At 34.6% G+C, this 27164-nt stretch overlaps 4 protein-coding genes across 5 annotated transcripts; 2 read left to right on the top strand and 2 right to left on the bottom strand.

The window, feature by feature from the left end:
* Positions 1-1840: 1840 nt before the first annotated feature.
* On the top strand, positions 1841-5770 carry LOC111410400. Its single transcript, XM_023040713.1, has 3 exons — positions 1841-1985; positions 3336-4253; positions 5097-5770. Exons 2-3 carry the CDS (start codon positions 3358-3360, stop codon positions 5566-5568), a joined length of 1368 nt encoding a protein of 455 aa, XP_022896481.1. The 5' UTR covers positions 1841-1985; positions 3336-3357; the 3' UTR covers positions 5569-5770.
* Positions 5771-8322: 2552 nt separating this feature from the next.
* Positions 8323-10175, top strand: LOC111411352 (protein FAR-RED IMPAIRED RESPONSE 1-like). The gene is made up of 2 exons (XM_023041891.1): positions 8323-9102; positions 9462-10175. The coding sequence occupies exons 1-2, from the start codon at positions 8323-8325 to the stop codon at positions 10173-10175; spliced, it is 1494 nt and encodes a 497-aa protein (XP_022897659.1).
* A 5630-nt stretch (positions 10176-15805) lies between these two features.
* LOC111410398 (uncharacterized protein At4g00950) lies at positions 15806-17221 on the bottom strand. 2 transcript variants are annotated; one of them, XM_023040712.1, is made up of 2 exons: positions 16285-17221; positions 15806-16073 (listed from the first exon to the last, which is right to left on the bottom strand). In XM_023040712.1, exons 1-2 carry the CDS (start codon positions 16848-16850, stop codon positions 16052-16054), a joined length of 588 nt encoding a protein of 195 aa, XP_022896480.1. In that variant the 5' UTR covers positions 16851-17221; the 3' UTR covers positions 15806-16051. The 2 variants fall into 2 exon arrangements, with proteins under 2 accessions (XP_022896480.1, XP_022896479.1); XM_023040711.1 differs by having other exon boundaries at positions 16281-17209.
* Positions 17222-20858: 3637 nt separating this feature from the next.
* Positions 20859-27069, bottom strand: LOC111410397 (auxin response factor 9-like). The gene is made up of 14 exons (XM_023040710.1): positions 26421-27069; positions 26054-26169; positions 25885-25980; positions 25729-25785; positions 25398-25550; positions 24956-25040; positions 23228-23318; positions 22968-23132; positions 22765-22878; positions 22601-22673; positions 22351-22498; positions 21484-22043; positions 21214-21401; positions 20859-21125 (listed from the first exon to the last, which is right to left on the bottom strand). Exons 1-14 carry the CDS (start codon positions 26467-26469, stop codon positions 20978-20980), a joined length of 2043 nt encoding a protein of 680 aa, XP_022896478.1. The 5' UTR covers positions 26470-27069; the 3' UTR covers positions 20859-20977.
* Between the last annotated feature and the right edge of the window lie 95 nt (positions 27070-27164).

The raw sequence follows: 27164 nt of genomic DNA, 5'->3' as shown, positions 1-27164 counted from the left end.
TAATAATAATAAAATTAAATTATGTGGGTTTGCACATTACCTGAGCGTTAACTTCCCCAAGAAACATAGAAAAACATAGTTTGGTACACTATTTCTTTATATATATATATACATATATTTTTTTTTTTTTACTGTTATTTTTCCTACTACTACAAGCCAAGAAAACATTGTTTAGTACACTTTGTACTATTATCTTCTTGCAACAAAACCTTCTTCATCCCCCACGCCCCTCCCCCCCGCCTCAAACTTAGTTTCAACCACACATTTACAATAAAATATTTTGTACATAAATTTATATATTTTTTAATTATTTAACAACACATTCTTAAAATTTAAAATAATAATAATGATAATAATAATAATAAATTCACCGTTCCATTGTTCCCATAATAAAGAAATAATTAATAGAAATTGATTGCTGGTGAGTCATGATGAACAACGAATAAGATTGTCCCACTTTGAAAATTATGTTACTTGTAACTCTTATCTTTTCAAAGGCCACTTTCATTATTTATCTTTATCTGTAAAAATAAAATATCTATTATATTAGAAAAAATTCCACCAATTCCTCGATTGCATAGAGAAGAAAAGGTGGTCCCTAGTCCTTCCAAATTCTTAATTTTGTACTATGATTCGACGTATCAGTTATCTTCTTTTGTATTATTTGCTCGTCTAAACAATCATATTTAAAATTATTGTATTCCATAGGATGTAAGTATTCTTCGGATCGCTCCGATTTTATTTGATTTTGATGAAAATTGGACTAAACTAGGTTGTTCACATGGAACCAATAAGTTTTTTTTGTGTAATATAGAATCGACATGGACCAAAATAGATTGATCCTCTCTCTCTCTCTCTCTCTCTCTCTTTTAAGGACAACTCCAATGCTAACACCATTACACTATTTTTTGGAGCAGAGTTAATCCAATACAATACTAAACTTTGCAATATTTTTGTGCAAAATGGTGCAAAGTGAATATGGTGCAACACTATTTATTACACCATTTTTTGCACCAAATGGTGCAATATGTCTTTTTTGTTTTTATTTTTCAGTTTTCAAAGATAATGAATAAGGATATTTATGTCATTTTTGTTCTATAATAATAATAATAATTAATTATATTATTAAAGTTTGTTATTTTTAACAATATAATCAATAATAATTAACGGAATTGTTAATTTAACGTAAAGTGTATATTATTAAAATTTATTATTTTTGTAAATTTAACGTAATTGTTTATCATAAATTAATAATATAATCAATTATTTTTGTCAATTTAACATAATATATAAAACACGTGAATAATTTAGTAATCAATATATTTGTTAATTTAATGAAGTTATGATTTATTAATTTATATAGTTATAAAATAAATAAATAAATAATTTCTTTAAATAAATACATTAATAAAAATCGAAAGAATGAATAAAATAATAAAGCACTGTTCATTTGGTGTAAGTTTTGATACAATGTTGGAGAAAAATTTTGATTTGGTGTAAAATGATACAAATTTTGGTGCAGCGCTAGAAATGGCCTAATACATATTAATTCATATAAATTAACTTAATCGAATTGACAAGTGACGCCCCCTATTGGAGAGGCGCTAGTCCATTCCAATAAGGATGCGACACTTGTCAATTTGATCATCCATTTGATAAAGGATTTGGTACATATACATCTCCCAATTTGAAATTGCCACCACTTCAGAGCAGAAACGACAAACAGAATAATGCTTACTCCATTTGGATTCTGTGAATTTAATGAAAAATAAAAAATAAAATTACCATACGACATGGCCACACATGTAAAAGTACAAATGTACAAACCGACAGCACTGTAATGAAAACAATATGACACCGAAGAAAACCCAAAACTTCAAAAAGAAGGAAAAACAAGTTAAAACATATAATTCAGATCCAAACCCATTTGCCCATTTCTCTATTTCTCTCATGATCTTATCCACTCCAATTACATTATTGTTCAGGTTTTTCTTTTTTTCTTTCTCGAATTACATGCCAACTAACTTTGTTTCAAATATATGTGTTACAGTTCTTAGTTCTATCCCAGTTTTCTTTTATTACTTTCTAGTAACAGTGGATTTTTACTTGTTTGGGTGGAAGGGGTTTTTCTCTTCTGTTCTTTTGGTGAATAATAGTATGAAAACTAAGTTAATAAGTTGACAATTTCCTGAATAAAGATGATAAATGATAATTGTCCTGCAATAATTATATCTTGATTGTTGAATACGAAGAACTTTGGATTTTTGCCTTCTGTATGTAAAGTAGCTTAGTTGTGGATTTTGGAGTCAAAAGACTTGTCTTGAACTGCTGGAAACTAAGTATTGAATTTTCTTTTCATATTTGTTTGTAGTATCTCTCTTACTATTTTACTACTTTGTTAAGGTTATTAGTATCTTGGGAAAGGAAATTAGAGTTGTGGAGGTTGACATTAGTGTTATTGGATACATTGGATACATAATTTGATAATTTCATGATGTGTATCATTAGATTTTGGTATCGACAAATTGCTTGGTTTATATGTGAATTAGTGGGTTTTGGTGTCAACAGGCAATGTGAATTGTTGGTTTATTGAATTGGTTCTTGTCGTCTTGGAGACGTGTAACATGTGTTTCATTGTTGTGATTTAGATCTTTTTATATAATAGTTAAAAAGAGATATATTAAGAAAAGAAAGTGTCAAGTATCGTTTTTTGCTTTGAAACTGTCAATGGCCTGTGTTGACTCTCTTGGAACTTATATGAAAATGGCGTGCAAAACATTTTTGTCTACTTGATAAGATGTGGATTCTGACTTCCTATTTTTCATATTGTATGAACGTTAAGAACTAGCTTTCTTATTGAGATTGATGCTCAAGATGGCTTATTTTGTAGATGCATGATAAACATTATTCACTGATAGTGTTTCTTATTTTCTGAAGGACCTTGTTTCTTCATTTCAAGTCACCAAATACGAATGAGAATATATTTCATAAGTTATTAAATTCAAAAAAAGAGATCCTCAATTTTACGTAAGAATTAATTCTCTGCAGGTTTAATTTTTGTTGTTCCTTATTTCTCACTATTGCTGTTAATGAGAGAAATATGCCCGTGTTTTATTATATATGCTTCAAGTTGTTCTGTTCTATGATTTAAGTTCATTATATTTTCAATTCTGTATCTGAAATTTTTGATGAAATGTACGAATTCATGCTCACGTCTGCCCGTTATAGGTTGCATTTCATCTGGCTACAATTTTCTAATACTCTCTTTCATTATACATACACTTTTGAATTTTGAAACCTGTTTTCTGAGAGATTATTCTTTTTGGATGATAAAGCTTGCTGAAGAATGGGTGAGTAATGGCGCTGGCAGAAGCTAGGGCTGCTTGGCAGAGAACAGCTAACCGATACTTGGTCCAAGAGGATGCCAAAAGAGCTCCAAAGTTAGCTTGCTGCTCGACAACAGCCCCACCGGTTATACTAGACGATGTAGGATCCACAAATATAGCTGACAGTGAAGATATTCCTAAGATAACTCCTCTGCCTCTTAATCAGAACTCGTCAGATTTTAATTTATCCCCCAGTTCAAGATGGTGGCTGCAGCTGCAACCAAATTGTGGATATCAAAATAGTTCAATGAATATGGAGACCTTTGAAACCCGTGAAAACTCAGGTGCCTACTCAAAGAATGAAACTGCCTACCAAGAGTCTTCCCTTGATAATCACTCTAGCAAGTTCACAACTTGTGAGAAGAAAGATTATAGGGTTGAAGAGCAAGAGTTAAGTTCTTTGTACTCAAAGAATACCAGATATCCTTTTGAGCATGAAGAAGCAATAGAATTCAGTGAACTAGCCAACATGGATTTTGTTGATTGTAAAATTCCCAAGAAGTCAAGCGATCTATATTTGGATTTGAAGTCATCTTGTATTGGGGCCGAGAAAAATGTGCCATGGTGGCGAACTGCAGATACAGAAGAATTGATTTCATTGGTTTCTCAGAGGTCGCTTGATGTTATCGAAAATTGTGATCTTCCTCGTCCTCAGAATACTCGTGTCAGGAAAAACCTTGATACTAATGTATGCAGTTTTAGTTGTGGGGGAATTTACAAGTCGTCATTAGACCTGAAGCTCAACATGGGGAGTTACAAGAATTCAACTGTTCCTACACCATACAGTCTTAAATCAGAAAGTGCGAGCAAAAAACACTGGGCAAATGTTGAATGTCGACCACTGTCTAATGCAAACAAATCAATGAGGTATTGTCTTTGTCTGTACTTTTGTCAGTTTCAACTTATTTCATCTGGTAATCCTTTCACTGGCTTACTTTATGGTTTTAAAAATTCTATACAAATATCAGTATCATTTAGGTAGTTTTTGTTTATTAAGTGATTTGTATTGGACTGTGTGAGTGCTAACGATACTGCAGTGGCAATTGAACTTATATCTCACATTGAGGTTGAACTACTAAACTCTGTATATGCTTTGCATGTTTTCTAACTGCTTTTCCATTTATTATTTCTCTCATAAGAAGGGATTGAGGCTTAATCCATAACAATTTGTCTGGGGAAAAAAAAAAAGAAAAATACCATCTTATCTGGTTGATAGATCAGCCTTTAGGAACTTCGAGTTATTAACTTTATTTAAACATCAAATTCCTGTTGCTGGGAAATTAGAATTTGAAAAGGAGATTATGACAGCCAAATGGCTTGAGGCTTGGAGTTTGAACATGTTACAATCAGAGACAAATGTCATAGTGGGCTATTATTATTCCAACGGTTCAATAAATAATTATTTGTTGTTCCTTATCCAGTTGTCGACTGTTAACAGAGTATTTGTGGGATAGTAATATTGGAATCGATTTTACGAAGAATAAGATACAGAAGATGCTGTTTGTTGAGGGTGCATTGATGGTAAGATAAAGAAATCTCAGAGATCTTAAAACACTTGTGAAAGTAAATAATCTTCCAAATTTGCATTATTTCATTGTCAGCAGCTAATTGTTTGGTAGCATATCACTTTATTTCATTTTTCTTTTGCATCAACATTTTATCCTATTTTATGTCGAAATTTTATTATCACGAGTTTGACCTGAAAAACAGTGGCAGTCCAACTCAAAAAGTGGCACCTGAAATGAATGCATATGGGAATGATCCAAGCAAGGCTCAACTTCTGGATGCACTACGTCTCTCTCAGACGCGTGCTCGGGAAGCCGAGAATGCAGCAAAACTCGCACATGTGGAGAAGGAACATATTGTGAAGCTAGTCTTTCGACAAGCATCAGAGCTTTTTGCTTATAAGCAGTGGTTCCATCTTCTGCAACTTGAGAACATTTATATCCAGATGAAGAGCAACTGTAGCCAGCCGATATCAACTGTCTTACCTCAGACGCCTCAAAGAACTAGGAAAATACGAAAGACCTGGCAGAAATCTACCTGGAGAAAATGGACCAAGAAACCTCGTTATAGATATAATATTAGCAAATACGCAATGGTTTTTGCTTTAGGGTTGGGCCTAGTTGGTGCTGGTTTGTTATTGGGATGGACTGTCGGGTTGATGCTGCCAACGTTGTAGGCATACAGGTTTTTTTTTATGTTTTTTCGTACTTGCCCACATGTGGAAATATTTATGTACGTATTTATTTTGATGTCTTGACGGTTGATTGTTGTTGATACTAATGCCAGTTTTATGCTTCATTTTTGACAAGTAATCTGTCATTTACCGAGTCCAAAGTATCTTCTTTAATGGAAGCTATGTGAATAGAAAGTTTTAAATATCTTTTGGATGCCAATGGAAACACAATGAAGATTTTATAGAATATGAAAATTATAATTTTGTCTCTTTTGAAGCATTTATTCAAAGTTGTATTGGTTAAATTCATTCCAGTTTACTGTTCTTTAATTTTTTGTCAAAGGGGTTGCTATATTTTAGTTTTGTCTCAGCTTCTTCATTAAATATTGTTTGAATAATTTAAAAGGTAGAGGATTCTGAATGATGTGAAATGTGACTAGCTAAATGGGTTAGGGTATCTCCAATGCAAGCCCTATTGCACCAAATTGCACCAAAATTTGGTGCAAACCTTCTCCAATCATTGTACCAAATTTTGGTACAAAATGATGCAACATGAATAGTGTTGCACCACACCATTTTTTGCACCAAATGAAGTAATGTTCGTTTTGCCCTTATTTTCATTTTTCAAAGATAATGGTTAAGGGTATTTGTGTCATTTTCGTTTTATAATAATAATGATGATGATGATGATGATGATGACGATGATGATAATAATTAATTATACTATTAATTATATTATTAAAGTTTATTATATTTAATAATATAATCAATAATACTTAGCGAAATTGTTAATTTGATGTTTAAAGTTTAATTTAATTAAAGATTATTATTTTCGTAAATTCAACGTAATTGTTTATCATAAATTAATAATATAATCAATTATTTTTATCAATTTAACATAATATATAAAATACGTGAATAATTTGGCAATTAATATATTTGTTAATTTAACGAAGTTATGATTTAGTAATTATATAGTTATAAAATAAATAAATAAATAATTTTTTAAAATAAATACATTGTCAAAAATCGAAAAAATGAATAAACTAATAAAGCACTATTCATTTGGTGTAATGGTTGGAGAATAATTTTGATTTGGTGCAAAATGGTACAAATTTTGGTGCAGTCTCTGGCCTTACTATACGGAAAGCAGATTCAAGTTTCTAATATTCATCTTGGATTTGAATAAATTTCGCTCTTGACATTATTTGTTTGCTATGATTTTTCTTGTACTATCCAGTTTCGTTTATGGTAAATAACAATTAAGCTACTGTGACAGGCTTGCAAACAGGGTGGAATACAGAAATTTGAAAATTCATACGTGGCATGCTAACTAGTTTTATATATTTTTACAATTAAGCTACTGTGACAGGCTTGCAAACAGGGTGGAATACAGAAATTTGAAAATTCACACGTGGCATGCTGACTTGCGTACCTTTTCATTTGACAATCTATTTTTTAATCAATAATGGTACTGCTGCTAATTGTTGGTGGGAAATAAAATTAAGCGGGAAAAAATTAGACAAAAGGGCTTCTTTCTCTCTCTATTTTTGCAGTCGACCGAAAACCATTTCCAAAATTCAGCGACCTAACCCACCATCTGAGACAGTACCAACTTCCGTGCAAGCCAAGATTTTTTAGGTAACGTTAGGCGACGGAAAAGAAGACAACGGCTTCGACGGTGAGTGAGTTGAGATGGGTAAATTTCACCTTGTTTTCCGTAATTAATTGCACATTTCTGCTTAAATTTCTGGAAAATTGCAATTAATTGGAATGTTTGTTGCTGAGTCAAGCCGAGTTGATGGATTTTGTTAAATGTATTTAAAATTTGGAAGTAGGAATTCAGTTTTAGTTTTTGTGCAATTTGCTTTTTTCTCTATTATTTTTATTATTTATGATATGAACATATAAATTAAAATGATTATTGTACTGTTTAGTTAATTGCTACTTTTCATGTGTTTGAAGGCTCCTCCTCATGATTTCTTCTGTATAGTTTTTTAGGACATGGATATGTTACTTGTTGCTTTTCCAAATCAAGAAGAGGTTTTATATTGAGTTATTCATTGCCAGTTTACCACATCCCTGCCACTGATTTCGGTTGTTGAGTAATGCCTTTCATGTTTGTAAAATATGTATTATCGAGTACTGAATATCTCAAGTTCGTGAATTGTAATTAAATAAACAATTAAGCCATAGTGAACTAGAATTGAACAGTTATGGTATAGTTTTGTGTAGTTCTACTCTTACATGCGGAAGATGTTTATTTCTATGTATAGAATAAATTCCTGTTCAGAATTGATAAGGTCTAGTGGGAATTTATTGTTATTTTTTTCTTATTATTGTCTAGGATATGAAACGTGTAAATTAAAAAGACAATTGTGCATTGTTTTGTTGTTGTTAATTGTAATTTTATGTTTTTCATGTGTTTGAAGACTCATTTGTTATGCAATTCCTCTGGTTAGCTCTTGAAGATGTGACATATTAGTTGTTGCTTTTCCAATTCAATAAGAGGTGTTGTATTTTGGTTATTTGCTGTCGGTTCACCAATTTTACCATCTTTTTGGATCCCCAAGAAACATACAAAAGAAAATCATAACTTTTCTCACCAAATTTTAACATGGTGCATGAACTTCTTGTTTGTAATGTTTACTTTATTTACTAAAAGAAAAAATAAAATAATTAAGATTTAAGGGGAATTATTTGAGTTACAACAACTGATACTAAACGTGAAATTGTTTTTATCGCAGCTCACAAAGTATGGATGATTTGCAAGATCAACATGATGATGTTTTGGTTGAAGATGATAATGAGATTGTCACCGAGTCCGCGAACTTAGTGGAAGGCGACACATTAGTGGGAGATGATGTAAATGCGCCTGAGGTGGGTATGATATATAAAGATGAAAAGGATATGTGTGACTTCTACAAAAAGTATGCTTATGTCATTGGTTTTCCGGTTAAGAAACGGAATTCGAAAAAGGGGGATGACGGAGTTATGAGATATGTAACGTTCACATGCAGTGGTGAAGGTCGAATACCTGGTAATAGTGGCAATTTAGTGAAGCCACAACCGATAGTGCAGATGGGTTGTAAAGCCAGGATATCTACATCTTGTGATATTCTTGGAAACTGGAGAATTAATACGGTCCATCTCGAGCACAATCATGAAACAAGTCCATCGAAGTCCAGGTTGTTCCGATGCAACCGATACTTGAGTTCAAATGTGAAACGAAAGCTTCAAGTGAATGATCTGACAGGAATTCCTTTGCATAAAAGCTATAATTCTACAGTTGTAGAAGCAGAAGGATATGAGAACATGACTTGCATTGAGAAAGACTGTCGGAACTATATAGAACAAGTGAGGCGATTAAGACTTGGAGAGGGAGATGCTGCAGCAATACAATCATACTTTTCAAAAATGCAAGCACAGTGTACAGGATTTTTCTTTAGTATAGATTTGGATGATGAGTCACGACTTAGAAATGTATTCTGGGCAGATAACAGATGTAGGCAGGCATACAGGGAGTTCGGCGATGTGGTCACTTTTGGTACCACTTATCTCACCAATAAGTATGATATGCCATTCGCCCCTTTTGTTGGCGTCAATCACCATGGGCAGTGAACTCTGCTTGGTTGTGGTCTCCTATCAAATGAAGACACGAATACTTTTGTTTGGCTGTTCAGGACGTGGCTTTAGTTTATGCATGGCATAGCTCCACATGGAATAATTAATGATCAAGATAGGGCTATGCAAAATGCAATTCAGATTGTGTTTCCAAATACCAAGCATAGTGGTGTCTGTGGCATATTTTGAAGAAGTTCCTAGAAAATTTTGGATATTACGTGGATAAGGCTTCGATATTTACAACTATACATGGATTGGTGTATGATTCGCAGTCCAGAGAAGACTATGAAGATGGGTGGATTGCAACGATTGATACGTATGGTTTGCATGAAAATGATTGGCTGTCAGGATTGTACGAGAACAGAGAGCGTTGGGTTCCCTGTTTCTTGAAAACCATTTTCTGGGCAGGGATGTCAACAACGCAGAGAAGTGAGAGCATGAATGCCTTCTTCGATGGGTATGTGCATTCTAAGACTTCATTAAAGCCGTTTGTCGAACAATATGAGCGTGCATTAAGGAATAAGGTTGAGAAGGAATTCCAAGCTGATTTTAAGTCATTTTCTCAAATGGTACCATGCGCAACACAATTCGAGATGGAGGAACAGTATAGATCGGTTTACACAATTTCAAAACTCAGGGAAGTTCAAGAAGAGTTCACGGGAAAGGTATACTGCGATGTCGCATCTACAACAGAAGGAAGTTCTTATACGACCTATAATGTACGGGAGTGTATTATATACGAAGGTGGTCGTAGGAGGAAAACATTCGCCGTCTCATTCCAGAGAGATAAATGCGACATAGTTTGTAGCTGCCGTTTGTTCGAATTTCGGGGAATACTGTGCAGGCATGCTATCACAGTGCTTAATTGCAACGATGTCACATACATTCCAGATAGATACATACTGCGGAGATGGAGGAAAGATGTTATCAGAGCACACACGAGGGTGGCAGTAAACTATGCTGGGTTAGTTAGTACTCCCTCATAGTTGAGATTTGAAGAGATGTCTAAGGCTTTTGCGGAGGTGGCGGACCTTGCTGCAGACGATGAATCGCGGTCACGAGCGATAATGGAGTGGATTAAATGTCAACGTGAAGAGCTTATGACCACAAAATCAAGTGCTCGAAGTAATTCAATTCCCCAACAAAACCAACTCGGACCCATTCACTGTGAGGATGGTTCAGCAACTGCGAGCGAAAATGTACTGGACCCAAAATTGGCCCAACGAAAGGGTGCGCCAAAAAAACTTCGGAGAAAAAGCCCGTTGGAGACGGCCTCGAATAAAGCGAAGGTAAGTTCTAATGTTTATTTCATATTTACAAAAAGGATGAATGTATGTTAACTTCGATGCATAGGCAGTCCAAAAGCACAAGTAAGAAATCAAGAAACAGCAATAGCAATATGGTTGACGGCGGAACGAACATTCGGCCACCTCACCAATATTCCATGTTGACCCCAACGTCATATTTGCACGACTCCATGCCGACACCACTTTCATTTTCACTACGATCAATGCCCACACCATTATCTCTTTCACAACATTTACCGACTACAAATTTGATCCGTCCGTCCTCAACAATCGCGATGTACAATCCGCAAGGTATATACATGCATGTAGCTGTGAATTTAAACTTCACTATCTTGTGGATACAACAGTCACTAGTCATATAGTGTTTTATTGTAGGTGAAGTAATGCCATACTATTATCAAAAATTTTTGGATCAAAGTGACAGAGGAAAGTAAGGTGAATTTTGTGGCATAGACTTGAAATGTTAGACCGTCGGTGTTTATATACTTGTGAGGTATGCTACTTATTGCATTCGAGTTCCCATTTTCCAATAGTTCAAGTCTGACCATCACCATCTTCAAGATTTGCATCGCCTGATCAGATTCTAAAATTGCATTTTGCAGGTCAAGCATTTTCGACGCTAAGGCTAGAATCGCTCTCAGCAGCAACTTTGTGAAGGTCGTTTCTTGGTACCAATTTTAATTCAAAATCTAATATGACTATAATTTCAATTTAAATATACTTTGAATAAAGAATGAAACTTATCTATCATATCAAAATCAGGTGGTAAGTTGAGGTAATGTACGAGTATGTGAATTTTATCAAGTTATGTGATATAACTTTGAGTATAATTTCAACTTAAGTTACTAAAGAAAATGAAAATAAGGAAGATGGCCATACTTGAACATAGCAGTTTCTAAGGAGAAACTGAAAAAAGACAGAATTTGTTTTATAGCTAATGTTTCGTATTTTCTATGATGGCAACGTGAACACTTAGGCAATACAAGGAAGAGTATTTTAGCAAATTACATAATGTAGCTGTAAATCACAAAATCTTATGAATCCATGGAATCTGCATATATTTCATAAAATCAGTTTCCATAATTCCATAAGACTTGTTCCCATAAAATCTATTTTGTTAACATATCATCCCTTAAAATTTGCTTTCTTAACATATTATTCCATAAAATCTGCTTTGGAAAAGTCGATGGTTCTTCATGCTGATTTGTAATCATTACTTTGGTTAGAATTTGTTATTATTAGAGATCCAATATCCCCCAATTTCTCCCACCAATTCCAGCCAGATTGTGAGTCTTCAAACATTTTTTTCCTGGAATCCTACGCTTCCTTATTGCTCCATTAACTGTCACTACTATTGAGTGTGCCGAGCTGTGATGTAAGCTATGATGCTTTAATGTATTGCTTTAATGTGTGGCCGGTGTTGCGAAAATCCTTCGATTGGATTATATATTGCAATTACAATATAATTCTCTATTTTGCAGTAACCGCATTGTTGACTTGATTCACCACATGGCATCATTGCTTGTAGCTCAACTGATCTTGGCTTACCTGGAGAATTCTATGCACTTCTTGACAAGGTGGGCCAAAGAACTTTCTAGAATAGACCTTGAGAGGTTAACTTTCTTCCACGAGCGAATGGGAAAGGGAACAACCACAATTTTGATTTTTGACTGCCTATATCTCCTTTGCAAGGTTCAGTAAAGACAAGGTACAAGCAACCTAACTTTCTTGTTAATCTCAAAGATCTTATTGGCCCACAAATCGGAGAATAGCTGACAAAAGGAAGAAACAAAAGGCATTTTTTGGTTTCCCAACTTACAATGGTTGAATTGAGAACAATCAAAAGGGCATGAAAGCATAGTGGTCTATGAATCAATACTTTCAGGAATTATGACCTTTCTATGAAGGTCTTAAGAAGGATCGAGATTATTGAAAAACCTGTATATATGAGTTGGATGGAAGTTTAGCCCCTATTTGATAGAGATTAAAATCAGATTTTTAATAGATTTTGATAAAAGCTGATAAAATATGTTGTTGAAAATTTGTAAATCCAATGAAATGTTTGGTTAAAATTAATTATTAACATTGACATAAATTATCATCTGGAATTTAATTTTCACCAAACAAGGGCTTAGTTCCACGAGACTAAACAAGGCCTAAAGCTCAGATATATTCATTAAGGGAATTTATGTGTGAAGGAATTAATATATCAACATAAACCAAGAGGCATATCTATCCACTATGTTCACAGAGCACTTATCATAGGTCTAGGATTCTCTAACACTTATTCGTATCTCGTTATGAGAACCTCAGTTCCTCGACAGATGAGCCTTTTCATCTTCAATTAGATAATTGAATGAAAACTCTAACGTAATCACCTACTACTTAGGATATGTACATATTAAAGGGCTAGGTATTGAATCTGCAATTAGATCTGCTGACACTGATGGAAGATTGGGTATTTGTTTCTATTTCGCTTCCCAACTCATACTTATGATGGGAAATATAATCAAAATTCATGAGGACTCCAAAAAACTTAAAAAACATCACGAATCACGGGGGCAAGAAACCATTCTCCTCCCATTTAGTTTTTCCTATTGATGGTATAGAATTGAGGAGTTAATTACCCAAATAATCATTGAACTTTGCCAAAAGTTCTCAAGAGGTCACTAAACTTCAAGACTTCCTTGAGTAGTCACTGAACTTTGCCAAAAATTTCAAGGAGGTCACCAAATTTCAAAACTTCCCTAAATAATCATTGAACTTTGCAAAAAGTTCTTAGGAAGTCACTAAATCAGTGATGTATGGGGTCCCAATTTGCAAAGTTGAATGACCCTTTAGGAACTTTTTGTAAAGTTGAATGACTATTTAGGGAAGTTTTGAAGTTTAGTGACCTCCCAGAAATTTTTGGAAAACTCAGTGACTATTTAGGAAAGTTTTGAAGTTCCATAACCCCCTGAAAACTTTTGACAAAGTTCAGTGACTATTTGGGGAATTAACTCAATACTTGAAAAGCTGACTCATGAATTCATTCCTTCAACACTTGTAGTTAGTTAGGCTATATGATCTTTGCTTGCGGCTGAGCATTGTGATTTTTCTGTTGGTGCTCTTTTCAATCTCTGCACATTTTACAAACTTCCTCGTTCGAGACTCCCTTGAGTAGTCTTTACTCAGGATTTCGTGTCTCTTGGGTGAATTTTGAGACAAGATGGATATAATTGAAATGGATTCTCTCTATCTCGTTTTTTGTTTTTTCCCCCTCTTTTTGCTGTTCTTCGTCTTCTCACGCACCTATCTCAGGCGAGGTCGATACGACTGTTGGTTGACGAATATAGTTTGGGATGCTAATGCAGTTTATCAAAGAACCAGTCCCCCTCAGTCACTGCTCAGTTCTTTGGTCATTTTAAATCGGAATAGTTCGAAATTGAAGAAAGCAAGTGGGGCCATCATTCTCCTTCTAAACTTGGGTTACAAAAGTTGCTTCACTTCGAGGAAAAGCGTAGCACAAGACATTCCCTATGCCTACCATCAACAATCCCTAGACAACAAAATAGGGGTGACTTCAAGGCACTTGGAGATTGACTTAAATTGCATTTTTTGTGGAGTTGGCCACTGGTACAAAGACGGACCATCATTTATTCTTCACCTTCAGTTTAGTGCACACGTTTGGGGAAAGATCCATAAATGGCTTGGCATTAGACACTTTATGTCTACTATCCCTATTGCATTGAAGTGCATTAAAAAGGAGGCTAGAGGGACGACTTGGCATAGTATAGCTAAGAAGATTGCTTTTGCTAGCACTGTTTACCATTTGTGGACGGCTCGAAATAAGAAGATCTTTGAGGACCTTACTCTACAAGTTGATAGTATTATTAGATGAATTAAAACACACATATACAAAGTCACGTTTTCCTTGTATCAGTATGTTTTGATTCATTTTGAGTCTATGACGTTAGGTTGCTAAATCCTTTTGTTTGTACACCTGTTCCTTTTGTTTGCTCGGATATGGCCAGTGTAATTCTATAAACACTTGATTGTTGGTTGCCTGGGTATGCCCCGTGTACTTGTATTTGTATTTGATCTTTGATTGCCCGGATATGCCCGTATATCTATACATGATTTTTTATCAATATATTACGCATTTACCCATCAAAAAAAACAAAAAAACAAAATAGGGATGACTTCATAATATTTCATGACACGCCTATCTTTGTTTGAGGGAAATCCTCTCCTCATTCGGGTGGATGCCGTACCTTGCACGTGTGAATTAGAAAGAGCGGGCCTTATTCGGGGGAGGCTCGCTAAGGACTATAACCATAAGCAAACAGTTTAAAGCGACCACTAGGGAACGGATACTTAAGGGGGTACGAGGGAAGTTGGAGTCTTCCATTCTGTGTTTCGCTGGAGAATTCCCCCTTTTTTTTAGGTTGAAACAATTAGTTTTCTGTCCACTCAGTTTCCAGATGTTCTAGAGAAGAAAGATCAATCTATACCTTTCTCGGCTACTAAATCATATATTTTATAGAGAAGACCAGAGCGAATGAGTTCACTCGATTCCCATTTGATCCACATTTATTTCTTCGTCATCTTATTTTATTTATACACTCTTAAATTAAAACTTTAAAGTTCACGAATTTCACGATTAGGTCTATTATTGCTAAAATTGACTGGAACTCACTGGTTGGTGGTATCTTTTCAATGATTTATTTATTTTATTTTTATCGATTTTATTTAGTTCAATCTATCGAGTATCAACCCGCCTAGGTTGACTTTTAAACATTGCAAAAAAATTTGTTACATTATAAATAAGTGTAGAGATCCAAGTAGTCAAAATTGTGTTATGTGAAATCATATCAGCAAGATATCATTTTATAAATTTCTATTTTTTTTTCCTTTTCATTTTGTCAAGGGAATAAATCTCACATCGATTAAATACCAAAATATTGACCAATTTAAATAGATTTTAGGGTACTCCTCTTAATAAAGTTGACTTTATCAAAATGGACTTCAAAACTTAACATGATATCAGAGCCCAGTAAACTCCAATAAGCTATTCGATCCGATTAAGTTTAAAAAATGAGCACACGAATTTCAAAATTGATTTGCTCAAAAAGAGCCATCCCATCTTGTGGGAGCATGTTAAGGGAATAAATCCTACATCGATTAAATACCGAAATATTGACCAACTTAAATAGATCTTGGACCACTTCTCTTAAATAGGTTGACCTTATTAAGATGGACCCCAAATCTTAACACGTTTTATTCAATATTTACCAATTCAACTTATCAAATATGCATTAAAGCGCGTGTGGAGAATTTCAAATGCATTAGGTATATAGTACTAAACTGTACAATATTTGAATAAACTAAATTTTAACTTATATTTCTTCACTAATACAATCATTAGTCATTTCACTTCACCAAACATGCAATTAAATTCAGATACAGCTACTGGCAGCATTGTGCATTACAGCATTTATCACGCTGTAGTCGAAAAAGCTAGACATTGACAACTTGTTTCTTTGATTGTCTATTCTTCCATGGCATTACTTGCTTCAAACCTTCACATATGGCTGCCTGTAAGCACAATGCAAAAGACATATCAATTGAATGATCATGGAAACTTTTGTCACACTTTAATCGATATTACCCCCTCGAGTACATTAATCATAGATTCAAATGCGCATTTAAGTTATAACGGACCAAATTGCTTGTTTGAACTTAATGAGCTACGATTCGATACTATGCTTAAAAAATTACTGAATGAAATAAAAAGCAGCTTACCCACAGGGAAGAGTGAGACCTAGTCTGTGGGAGGCTGGAAAAGCTCTCTTTCCTTCCCAGTTTGACAGTTTTCACCTCTGTATTTGCACTCTCATCACTGTCACAGCTGCTGAAGGATGAAAATACAGAAGTACCCCCATCAACTTCATTTTTCCATGTAGGAGTCCTTAGTCCCAAAGAATCAAGGAAACCTTTTCCTTTTTGCCACTTCTTGCTAAGAACCATATCATTAAGCTCCCCTTTCTCAGGATTTGCACTCAAATATCTGAATGAAGAAAATTTAGGCCTCTCCAGATAAGGCTCATCGGTTGTTTTAGTGACTTTGGTGTAGGATTCCATGAACAGTCTGGGAGGAAGATCCAAGCATTTGGGTTCTGCATTGGAACTGGGTAAGATAATGAGAGCAGTACAGGGTCTTGGCTTGCCTGGCTCTTCCTCCCACTGGAATGGCACAGACGCCGGAGTCTGCAGTGGTGGAGTTTCTGTTCCCGAATGCTTAGGTGAATCCGTGGCTGGTAATTGTCGAATCTTTGGTGTGAAACTTGGCTTTTCTTCACCGTTTGATCCCATAATTTTTTTCTTGTTTGTGTTTGGGGGGAAGTGGGAGAGTTGTGTGAATTTTGATGATGTTTTTAGTTTTTACAGGCCCAGGAGGGGTGAAGAGTGAAAGGATGAAGCAGGCTATTTGTAGATGGAGACGAGAAAAAGCAGGTACTTCTACATTACTTGGAGATTTCACTGTTAATACTTTATTAGTGATCTAATCTAGAGCATGTTTGGCTGAGTTTAAATGCTTAAGTGGGTTTTTTTAACTCTAAAAAAGTTACTTTTTACTTCTTTTCTAGCATCGTGTTCCTAAGACGATAACAGGGGATTGAAGAAATGCTGGGAAGAACTGAATTTGGGATTACATAATATTTTTTGTTTATATCAATGTTGAGAATTTATGGATTTAGCCATAGATATAGATTTCTCTTTACATTTTCCAGCCTTTTTTTTTTTTTTTTCTTCTGTACTTAAAAGCATTGGATTCTATTGTGCAGTTGAAAATGAAATGTCAGCTGTTTTCATGAATGGATTTTGGACTTTACCTGCTACGCCTGCACAAAAACAAGTCATGTCATTTGTAAAGAGAAATTTGCATCATAGGTCTCCATATATTACTCTTTGTTGCAACTTGATCCACAATCAAAATTTTGTAATTTTTCCATACTCACACATCATAAATGGGTGCAAGATCATCCCTCCTATGGGAAATTTTTCTATCTGGTGAATTTTTTGTTCAAATGACAAATTTCTTTCATCATAATTTATTAAATATGGTCACTTAGTCTTGTAAAACGGAGTTGATTGTTCTAGTGGTCACTGAACCGAGGTTGAGTTTTGGTCACTGAATTTATATCTACGTCTTCAATTACTTCCTGAAATTTAAAATGTCCAATTTTGACCATTGAATTTTGAAAAAATATTGTACCTTATTCACTGTAAATTTGACATTTTTCAAATAGCAAGGTTCACCATTTATATTAGTAATGAACGTATAATATTTTTCAAAGTTCAATGACTAAAACTCAACATTTTAAATTTCAGTGCGCAATCGAAGACATGAATCTAAGTTTAGTGATCAAAACTCAATATTTTAAACTTCAATGATCAATCAAAGAAATGAGCCTGAGTTCAGTGATCGTTGAAATAATTAATTCTGTAAAATGATTGTAATTTTATCACAATGTTCTCTAGACTAGTAGTAGGGATAAATTAGAATGTCTAAATAGAATAAAAGCTATGTAGATTTTGTCTAATTTAAGAATAATTCTAAATATTTCAAAATTAGTGCAAAAGTGCAAAAATGTCTATATAAACCAGAAATTCTCGTCAGGTTTGATGAAAATAATGTCTTGTTTCCAACAAATATTTTAATTAATTAAACAAAAAAAATAAAAATTGGTTCAAATTTATTAATCCACTGTCATTTAAAACGTTGCAATTATTTTTAATGACCAAAGAGACTGCACCTCAGTGGACTCATCATAAGCAGTGTCTTTATGTCTGAACTGAGTCAATACAGACAGCATAATGCAATTCAAATAAGCAAGCTAAACTTTATTGGAATTTTTTGTCATCTTTCTAAAAGTTTTTTCCCATTAATGAACAAACATCATTGCCAATTTATTATGACATTTATCTCAAACAGGTGTCCTAATGTAACAGTCAACGCAAGTATTCCAGTGTTAGAACGTGGACCCCATTGTGAAAAAGAAAATCGAATTTATGTATAAAATTATTTTACTAAAAAAATGTATAGTTAAAAATAAATTTGGAGAAAAAATGAGTTTAACATGAGCTTCATATCACCGTACGATTCCTCCGATAACTAAATTAAATGTGTACTAAATTTGATGAATACATATCCCACAAGAATGACTCGAAATAATCGATTTTTTTATAATTTCATTAGTTCCACAAAGATAAATTTGTTTCCATTTTCACATAGATTAAGAAAATATAATTAATATAGTTGAAAATATAAAATTTCATACATTGTTTTCCAAAATACTCCTACATTAAATAACGATTTAAATATGTATAGTTTATATTTGTTGATAATTAGGGATGACAATTTGTCCCGCTCCCGCATGGGGTGGAAAAAGCCCTCATCGATAGGCGGGGTGGGGATGCCCCGTCTCGAATTTGTACCCGTGAAGAGAAAAAAATAAAAATAATAAATAAATAAAAAATAAAAAGGGCGGCAAACGAGGCAAGCCACCGCCCAGTCTAAGGCGGGTTAGGGCAAGGTTTGGAGGCGAACTCACCCCGTCGCCGTCCCTATTGATAATAAGACATTAAATAGAGATATACTAGAAAACTAATAAATTAACTATACTCTTATTAAGAAAGTAATCTATAATTTAAAACAGATGAAATAGAAATAATCTATCTTTATGGGACGGAAAGAATATATATGAACACGGAATTCAATTTGAGCACAAAATATATTTTTAGGTTCAGAATCGAAGTGTTTCCACTCACTTAGGCCAGGGCCGGTCTTCGCTTATTCGTGGATCCACCTGGCCTCTACAAACTGGCCTAAAGCGCCTATTAATAATGAGAAATTGATACAAATATCACAAAATGGAACAATTTTTTTTTTTTTTTTTTCAATAGAAACTCTCCAAGTGTTCATTCTGTAAAATTTTTGTTGATTTTTTCTGTACTTATAGTATTATTTGCAAAAAGATGCCTAAATGTCCTTCGCCACTCTACACTGTAGATTGATTTTTAAGCCAAGCCAAGAAAAAAGTCTTTTAATCATTTCTAAAATATGCCCATTGTTGTAAATATTTTGTATCGTAAGTGTATGATATTTATCAGTAAGTAATAAAATGGGTTTAAGAGTCTGAATTATCAATTATTGTTCGTACGAAATCTTATACTTAACAGTTGATTGAACTATTTTTAACTCCAATTCGAATAAAAATAATTAAATTTTTTTTTTAATACTAAATTTTATAAATATACGAAAACAATTTAAAATTTGAAAGTGGATAATTTAGGATTTTTATATGATGGTTAAAGTAAATTCACGAGTTAATCACCATAATTATCCTCTTGATCTCAAAGACTAAATTTTGATAGTAATTAATGGATATCGAACGAAAAATGATGAAAAGTTGATGATCTTATACCAAAAATCTTCTTCTTCCAAGCCAAGTACTTCAAAATCCTAATTTCTTGATTCTTGAAGTGATTTTTCTCTCCCCTTTCTCTCTAATTCTGTCCCTAATTTTATATGGTGTAACCTTCTTTTATAACCGAAACAAAGTCAACTTATGCGGGGTGGAAGACTTTTGGGAATTGTACTTCAAAAAACGGATCAAAACAAATTAAAAAGAAAAAAAAGTCAAAAACAGTATAAAAATTAAAAATAGCAAAATGGACCGGGCCGTGATGGCAAAACAGAGACTGCGGTCCAGACGCGGTTTGCAAACCACGGTTGACGACCATCAATCCCAAACTTTTCAGAGAGTTTCAATTTTGTCCCCAAATTAAGTTTTTGTCTGATTTTTGTCCTTTTTATCCTAATCTTCAATTTTGACTCCATTACTTCCAACGCTTTCATGTTGGTCCCCTAACCTCCATAATTACAAAATTTGGTCCATTTTAATTTTTCCAAGTATGTAATTTAGTCCCTAAACTCTTACAAAGTCGAATTTCGCTCTCGAAACTTGCATTTTTCTTCCGCTCTCTCTTAATTCTTTTTATCGATCCCATACAATCCAATTAATCCTTAATTGCTCCTAATAATCTCCCATTAAATTCAAAAACCTTCCTTTCACTCCAAATGTATCTAGTCCGAATTTCAACTACATTTAACATATTACACTAAAGTTGGTAGAAATCTACTCAATTAACCATAGTTTAGCAAGAATAATAAGTGTGTAAAAACGCCCTTTTTACCGAAAAGAATAATAACACTCAATTAACCTTCTTTCTTAATTGTTGTCGATTGTGTGTTACCAAAAAGAAGGCCGAAACAGTTTTGGATAAATAGGTATAAACTGCCAGATTAAGCAGAGCTAAGAAATGAGGAAGCTTTATTCCCATTTCTGACAAGACAAATATAAACGGAAAATTCAGACAAATAATTAGTTTGCCATATTAAGAAAACATGTCTACATATTTTACAGATTCAAAACTTATGCTTCAGGTTTTGGCTCTGAATCTAAGCTTGGTATTGTGCCTTCACCATCTAGAGACAAACACGGAAATTTGAAAGTCGATTTCATTTGCTTCACTTCCTCCTTTGAACAGATGCAAATTCTCCTGACCATCTTACAAAAGTCCCTGAAATGAATCAAGAGTAAAAAGAATAAGTGTTAAAATTATCTGATGAAACTTAAATGTCGATAATCAAGAGGTTCAAGCTACACACGGCCATGAATCATCGCCTACGAGCATCATGTCCCCCTCATTATCTGTGTAAGCTATTTCCCATTTGTTTCGAGGATGAAGTTCTCCTTTAAGCTCGAACATTTTCTCCAGCTCGTTAATAAGGTCATCGTAACCCATCAATGTAGTCAAGTCCACAGCACGTCCAACGGCAATCCCTTGCATTTGCACCTAAAAATAAAACGAATGGTTAACTTTCAGAATTAGTTCTTAAATCACAAATTTCGAAATTCATCTAATAAGGTGAACTCACCTTTATACGGGTTCTTGAAGATGAAGCAAAATTTTGTTTGATCTGTGTATCCTTCCATAGCCCCTCCACTTCGAGACATTGTTTTTTATTCGATGCTTCGGGATTTTTCATCCAATTGGCTTCTGATCTATAACTCGGATCCTGGACATCGATGTTTGGACATGGCACTACCTTCTCTGCTGGTGGGATAATATATGAACTGTTCCTCAAATCAACACCAAATAACCGGCAGACTGAAGAATTCTCATACTTTTTACTGCTTTCAGCTTGTTCAAGGAAATGGTCGCTTGCTCTTGATGAGACAGGAGAGTTACAATCGGAAAGAACAAGTTGGACTGCCACATTTTTATTATCTTCCGTAGATTCTCGAAAAAGGTTTAGAGAACCATTCAAAAGCAAAGTAGGTGGCCGCATTCCACCAGTGTGGGATCCAGAACTACAGAAGCCGCTGTTGTTGGGAGCATTGCAATTCACCTTTGGAGGTTGAAAAGCTTGGTTTTCATTGGTTTGGACTTCAGTGGTATTACCGATGTGGCTTAAGTCAACGGATACAGATGATCCTGCATATCAGAGAAGAGATGTAGCGTAAGTGTCTGTAGTTTCTATGTTACAATTGCCACCACAAGTTTGTTAGATGTGTAGATCATAATTATATTCTTCATTATTGTGGGGGTACATTGAACATTCACATGTTCGGACCACACAAGTAGACGTAACTCTCAGACTAAGGGTGAATTGAACAGCGTTTCTGTGAGTTTGTTTCTATTTCTTGTTTTGTTCGTTATTGCTCTCGGGACTGGGATTAGGGCTTAAGGATTATCATAGTTGGTTCAATTAAATGGTGTAAAGGCAATAATGTAAATATACCAGCACGTGGCAGATTGAGAGGGCGAAGTCTTTTGATTTTTGTTGCTGGTGGTGCAATGTCTACAAAAGTAGAAGCTACAAAAGTCTCTATCTCCCATGGCGAGACCCTATCTGGCCGCAGCACGGTTGCTGGTTCGTCCCATTGAATCTACAAGGAGAAATAATTTGGAAAATAAAAATATTATGAGAGGATAAGCAAGAACATATCAATATATTATACAGGAGACAGAACTTAAAGACGGTTTTTAACCTTCAATGAGCGCCATTCAGAGTCTTTCCACTGCGGAGAGATATCTTCAACACCAACAATAGTGCCTATGCACCTGGAAAGATGGACATGAATTGAATCAACATTGAGATTTTATAAGCTTCAAAGTACCAAAAACAGCAGAGAACAGAAAACGAATGAGGAACCTTCGCTCAGGAGAATCTTCTTCTATGTATTTCATCTTCACACGCATGCCTACTGAAAATTCATGATGTATGGCTTCTAAATATTTGTTCAATCGAATAATGAATTGGCTCGTCCTGATCGCTCATACAATAAACAAAGCTAGAGTTGTAAAATGGTGGAGAATTCATGTCAAATTTACGAAGAAAGAGAGACAGTGCCATACCTTGGTTTGCAATACACCACAAACAGCGTTTGTGTTGTAATAGCATGTGAGGCAGTAGCAAGCACTCCGAGATGCATGCTTTGGCTGGAAATTACAGAAGGTGGCATATAGCTCTGCTGTTGAGCAACACGTCGAACTCCAACACGCAGTTCCCCATTTTCACCCCTGTAATACAGTAGCGGTAATTCACATTATTAAGGCCACAATGCATTGATAGTCGAAATAAAAGGTGAAGGTCGAAGGGAAGAACCGAAAACTACCTCAACAAAACAAAAGTATCGCCTGCAACTAATCTCTTGGAGGTGACAAACATACTCCATCCAGTTGTGAGTAAGTGTCTCCGAGGTTGACCTGATCGCATGCAATTGGCTTCCATGTAAGGGTGTAATAGGGATTATATGGTGGCACGTTAAGTAGAGAGGACTCGATCGTATCAAATAGTATTAAAGAAGATAAATAAATTAAAATATAGCCCATCATACTATCGAGTCTTATCCAAAACCGTGAACTAAACATGCAATAGTTCCGAATGGATTATCTTTGCAATGGATAGGTTTGCAAACTCAATCTTCTGTTCTCAACCTAGATAGATGATAAAAACGAGTTAATTAAGTGAGTGCTCACCGAACTTATACCTAGGTTACTATTTGCTCACTAAATTTTAAATGGTTACTCAATGCTCACTGACCTATTTATTACTTTACTCAATGCTCATCGTAGTTCATTACATGCATAAAGTTGGATAAATATGTCTACATGGCAAATAAAAAAATGAGGTGGCACATTAATAATATCCACCCTTTTTTTTTCGTTTATTATATTCCATGTAACTTCCTCAAAATTTTTAAACAGCTCCATTCTCAAATCATCTTCTTCCCAAAATCATCCCAAATCACCCTCCTCTCCTGTGCCTGTAATCTGCTTCTTTGATTCCCAGGTCACATAGAATTTTTTATTTTTTCTTTTTACTTCTTTTTTTCTTTTTTGGAATTGGAAGACTGCTTGGGAATTCATCAAAAACCCAATCCCTTCCATGTTGTCATCCTCCCCACATACTGATCAATTCCTTGGTTCACCATGAGAGTAAGCTCTTCAAGTTTATTGCTAAATTCCACATTCAAATCCAACTTCTCAAAGTTCTTTGCAACTCTCCCAAGTTGCTTCCGTGCATTAGTTCTAGACCCTCTTGCTCGATTTTTCCATTGATTATTAGGCGTTTCCGCCTCTTGTGCAGATACAAGTTCATCTTGTACATTCACATTTTTATTTGGCTTCCCACCAGCTCCTTTACCTTTGACACTATTCACTTTCTTCTTCTTTCTCTTTTTCTTCATATCCATATTTTTCTTCCAATAAACATCAGACTCGCTCGAGTTCGAGAGTTCCACAATATCATCGTCATTATCAACGTATACTCTAGAAGCTGAGCTCTTCTGCCCAACCTTATTATTTGCAGTAGTTGCATCCCCCCATTTGTGAGGAAGTAAACATAGGTGAAAACACGGTCCACCACGAAGCTGCACCTCGATTTTTCTCCAAATTCTCCATCGAAACACCTAATGGCAAAAATCCCCAACAACAGAAGAAATGTTCTTGTCAAGGAGAAGAATGTGATTTGTGGAAAAAGATGACTTGGGGACGAAGGTGATCTGAGAATGGAGCCGTTTGAGAATTTGGAGAAAACTAATGGAATTTTTTACACAAAAAATAAAAAATAAAAATAAAAATGTATTAGGTGGATATGATTCATATGCCACATCATTTTTTTTTTATTCATTATGCAGACATATTTGTCTAGCCATATAGATGAAATTAGCTATGATGAGCATTGTGTAAAGCTATAAATAGTTCATTGTGCATTGAGTAATCATTTAAAGATTAATGAGCAAGTAGTAAATTGGGTACAAGTTTGATGAGCACTCATTTAATTAATTCGATACAAACAGTAAATTCTACTGTATTATAAATAAAAGATATTTTACTATTACCTCGAAATATATGTTTAAATCGCCACTCATATCCATGAAGATCTTTAGCAACCAAATCCTGGGTAGGGGTTGCTTGACTCATATCCTTAGGAATCACAAATAGCATCTCATATATCAGAATATTTCAAACGCTTGATAAAATAACATTTAAATAGAATATAAAAAATTGACTGTAAAAACTTCGGAAACTTGCAAGAATTGAAGAAATCAAGCAAAAAATAACCCTGAGCTTTCAATCTATGATTGTTCAGATATGCACTGCACAAATGTGCAATTGGAAGTTCACTAATCTCATATTTTGGCCTATTTGCCTTCGTATCATCTTCCGTGGAGTGCATTATGTGGACGAGGTACTTAATAAATCAAGCAAGATCGCGTCATCATTATTATTAATATTCTCAAATTTTACGATAACAAAAGAGAATGAAAAGTAATTGCCTACCAATTGAGGCAGGCATTCGAGGGCATGCTTCCGAAGAACAGAAAATCCTCCATGAGTGCTAGTATCAGAAGGTGTCAATGTCTTACAGAAAGAGTGAACTATTGGCCTTGGTGGTTCGGGAGGACATGAGTCAGGACTGATGGGCTCAGTACTCTACAAGAATTATTCACAAATGTTAACAAAATTATATTCTTCCCAACATCAAAAAGGAGTGAAGAACAAGAACATCATTAAATTTCACACTTAATCCACTCAAAACATTCCATATTTTAAAGAGGACTAATGTGTGTGTGTATGTGTGTAAGCGATACTAATGAGGCAAACTGCTTACATCTGGTTCCGGGTGTAAAGTGATCTGGGCATAAACTTCATCTGTATCTCGTTCAGTCTATCAGTTGAAACAAAAACATATAAGAATAAAGCACTTTTTTTGTCCTCAAGGAATCAAAGAGGGGAGAAAACCAGAAATCAGAAGAATTTCACATACCAGTAAATGAACATGACAAACACGACAAAGGATCTTCGAAGGAAGATTGAACTGAGGGATTTGTTGATTCAACTCCAGATTAGTCGATGCCTCTAACTGAAAAATTGAATATGCAACGATCAAAATACAAATCAAAAACAATCTCTTAAGAGAAATGAGAATCGCCTACTTGTTCCAAGTGACCCTGTGGAAAGTAATAAACTCTTTCTCCGTTACAGGGAACATCCATTAAAGGTCCTGCACATGCCCTCCATAATTCCCTATACAGATCATCACTTTGTACACCTACCAAACACAAATCAACCAAAGGAACATATAATAGTAATCTAGAAGTCTAAAAGTGCTTATTTTGCACAGAAATAAGGGAAGGTAGAGGGGTACAAATAATACACCAGATAAGTAAAAAACTTAAAACAAATCATTGAGAAACTTCCAAATTTTGTGTTCTCTGTTTCTCATCTGAATTTTTCTAGTGTTTGAACAGAAATTTAAACTGGAGTTCACAAAACCCACAATATAAATAAATGAATTCTCACCTGTACCATGAGAGACTCCTCCTGCTGCGACGCCATCAGCATGCGCCATTTAAAGTCGAAAGGAAGGAAGGAAAGAAAGAAAGACTAAGAGGATAAAAGTTTTGATCGGTTCTAAATATATACAATGTTTTGTACTAAAATCATAGAAATGAACAGAAAAAAAGAGAAGGAAAAAAGCTTGAATCTTGAAGAAGAAAGAAACGATCCTCTCACGCTGCCACGCACTTCAGCCTACTCTCTCAATCGATAATCCAAACAAAAACCCACTTAATCAATTCCTCCTTCATGCATTCTGTAATTTAGATTCTGTCTCTATATTTATGTAGATACATAAATTTTCATGTACAGATGAGGAGAGAGGCTTTGTGTATCAGCATTGAAGAGTAGAATTTGGTGTGTAATGCTTAAAAAATGTCCCTACAGCTGATTTTTCTCTCACTTTTTCAGTTACAAAACCGCTCTTGCTTTTGTCGCTTCACAAACCAAAACCACCTCTTTGTCACCAGTTTCTGTTTTTGCTTCAAATCCTTCTCTCTTTCAGCCACACAGCATCCCTGAATAATAACCAAATCCCCAAAACCGCTTTCCTTTCGCCCTTCTCTCTCTATACATACATGTTTTTTGTCCTCCCTTCTTACGTATGAAACAAGCTGAGATTCTGAACTATACGATGTTTATCATTAATATTTTCATTGGCGGGTGAGTGTTAATTCATTTATTTAACTAAGTTTTCTTTTATATCAG

The sequence above is a fragment of the Olea europaea genome, chromosome 15 (genome assembly GCF_002742605.1).
Source record: "Olea europaea var. sylvestris chromosome 15, O_europaea_v1, whole genome shotgun sequence".
NCBI classification, from domain to species: Eukaryota; Viridiplantae; Streptophyta; class Magnoliopsida; order Lamiales; family Oleaceae; genus Olea; species Olea europaea.
Note: the sequence above shows the minus strand (reverse complement) of the source record. Positions and strands in the feature narration are given on the sequence as shown.

Coding starts and splice junctions, on each gene's coding strand:
- LOC111410400 (XM_023040713.1), top strand. CDS start 3,358: ATGGCGCTGGCAGAAGCTAGGGCTGCTTGGCAGAGAACAGCTAACCGA. Junction 4,254..5,096: donor AATGCAAACAAATCAATGAG/GTATTGTCTTTG, acceptor CCTGAAAAACAG/TGGCAGTCCAACTCAAAAAG.
- LOC111411352 (XM_023041891.1), top strand. CDS start 8,323: ATGGATGATTTGCAAGATCAACATGATGATGTTTTGGTTGAAGATGAT. Junction 9,103..9,461: donor ACAGGGAGTTCGGCGATGTG/GTCACTTTTGGT, acceptor TATGATTCGCAG/TCCAGAGAAGACTATGAAGA.
- LOC111410398 (XM_023040711.1), bottom strand. CDS start 16,850: ATGGGATCAAACGGTGAAGAAAAGCCAAGTTTCACACCAAAGATTCGA. Junction 16,074..16,280: donor GGTCTCACTCTTCCCTGTGG/GTAAGCTGCTTT, acceptor TTGTGCTTACAG/GCAGCCATATGTGAAGGTTT.
- LOC111410397 (XM_023040710.1), bottom strand. CDS start 26,469: ATGGCGCATGCTGATGGCGTCGCAGCAGGAGGAGTCTCTCATGGTACA. Junction 25,551..25,728: donor CTTTACACCCGGAACCAGAT/GTAAGCAGTTTG, acceptor TAATTCTTGTAG/AGTACTGAGCCCATCAGTCC. Junction 25,041..25,397: donor TCGAATGCCTGCCTCAATTG/GTAGGCAATTAC, acceptor GTGATTCCTAAG/GATATGAGTCAAGCAACCCC.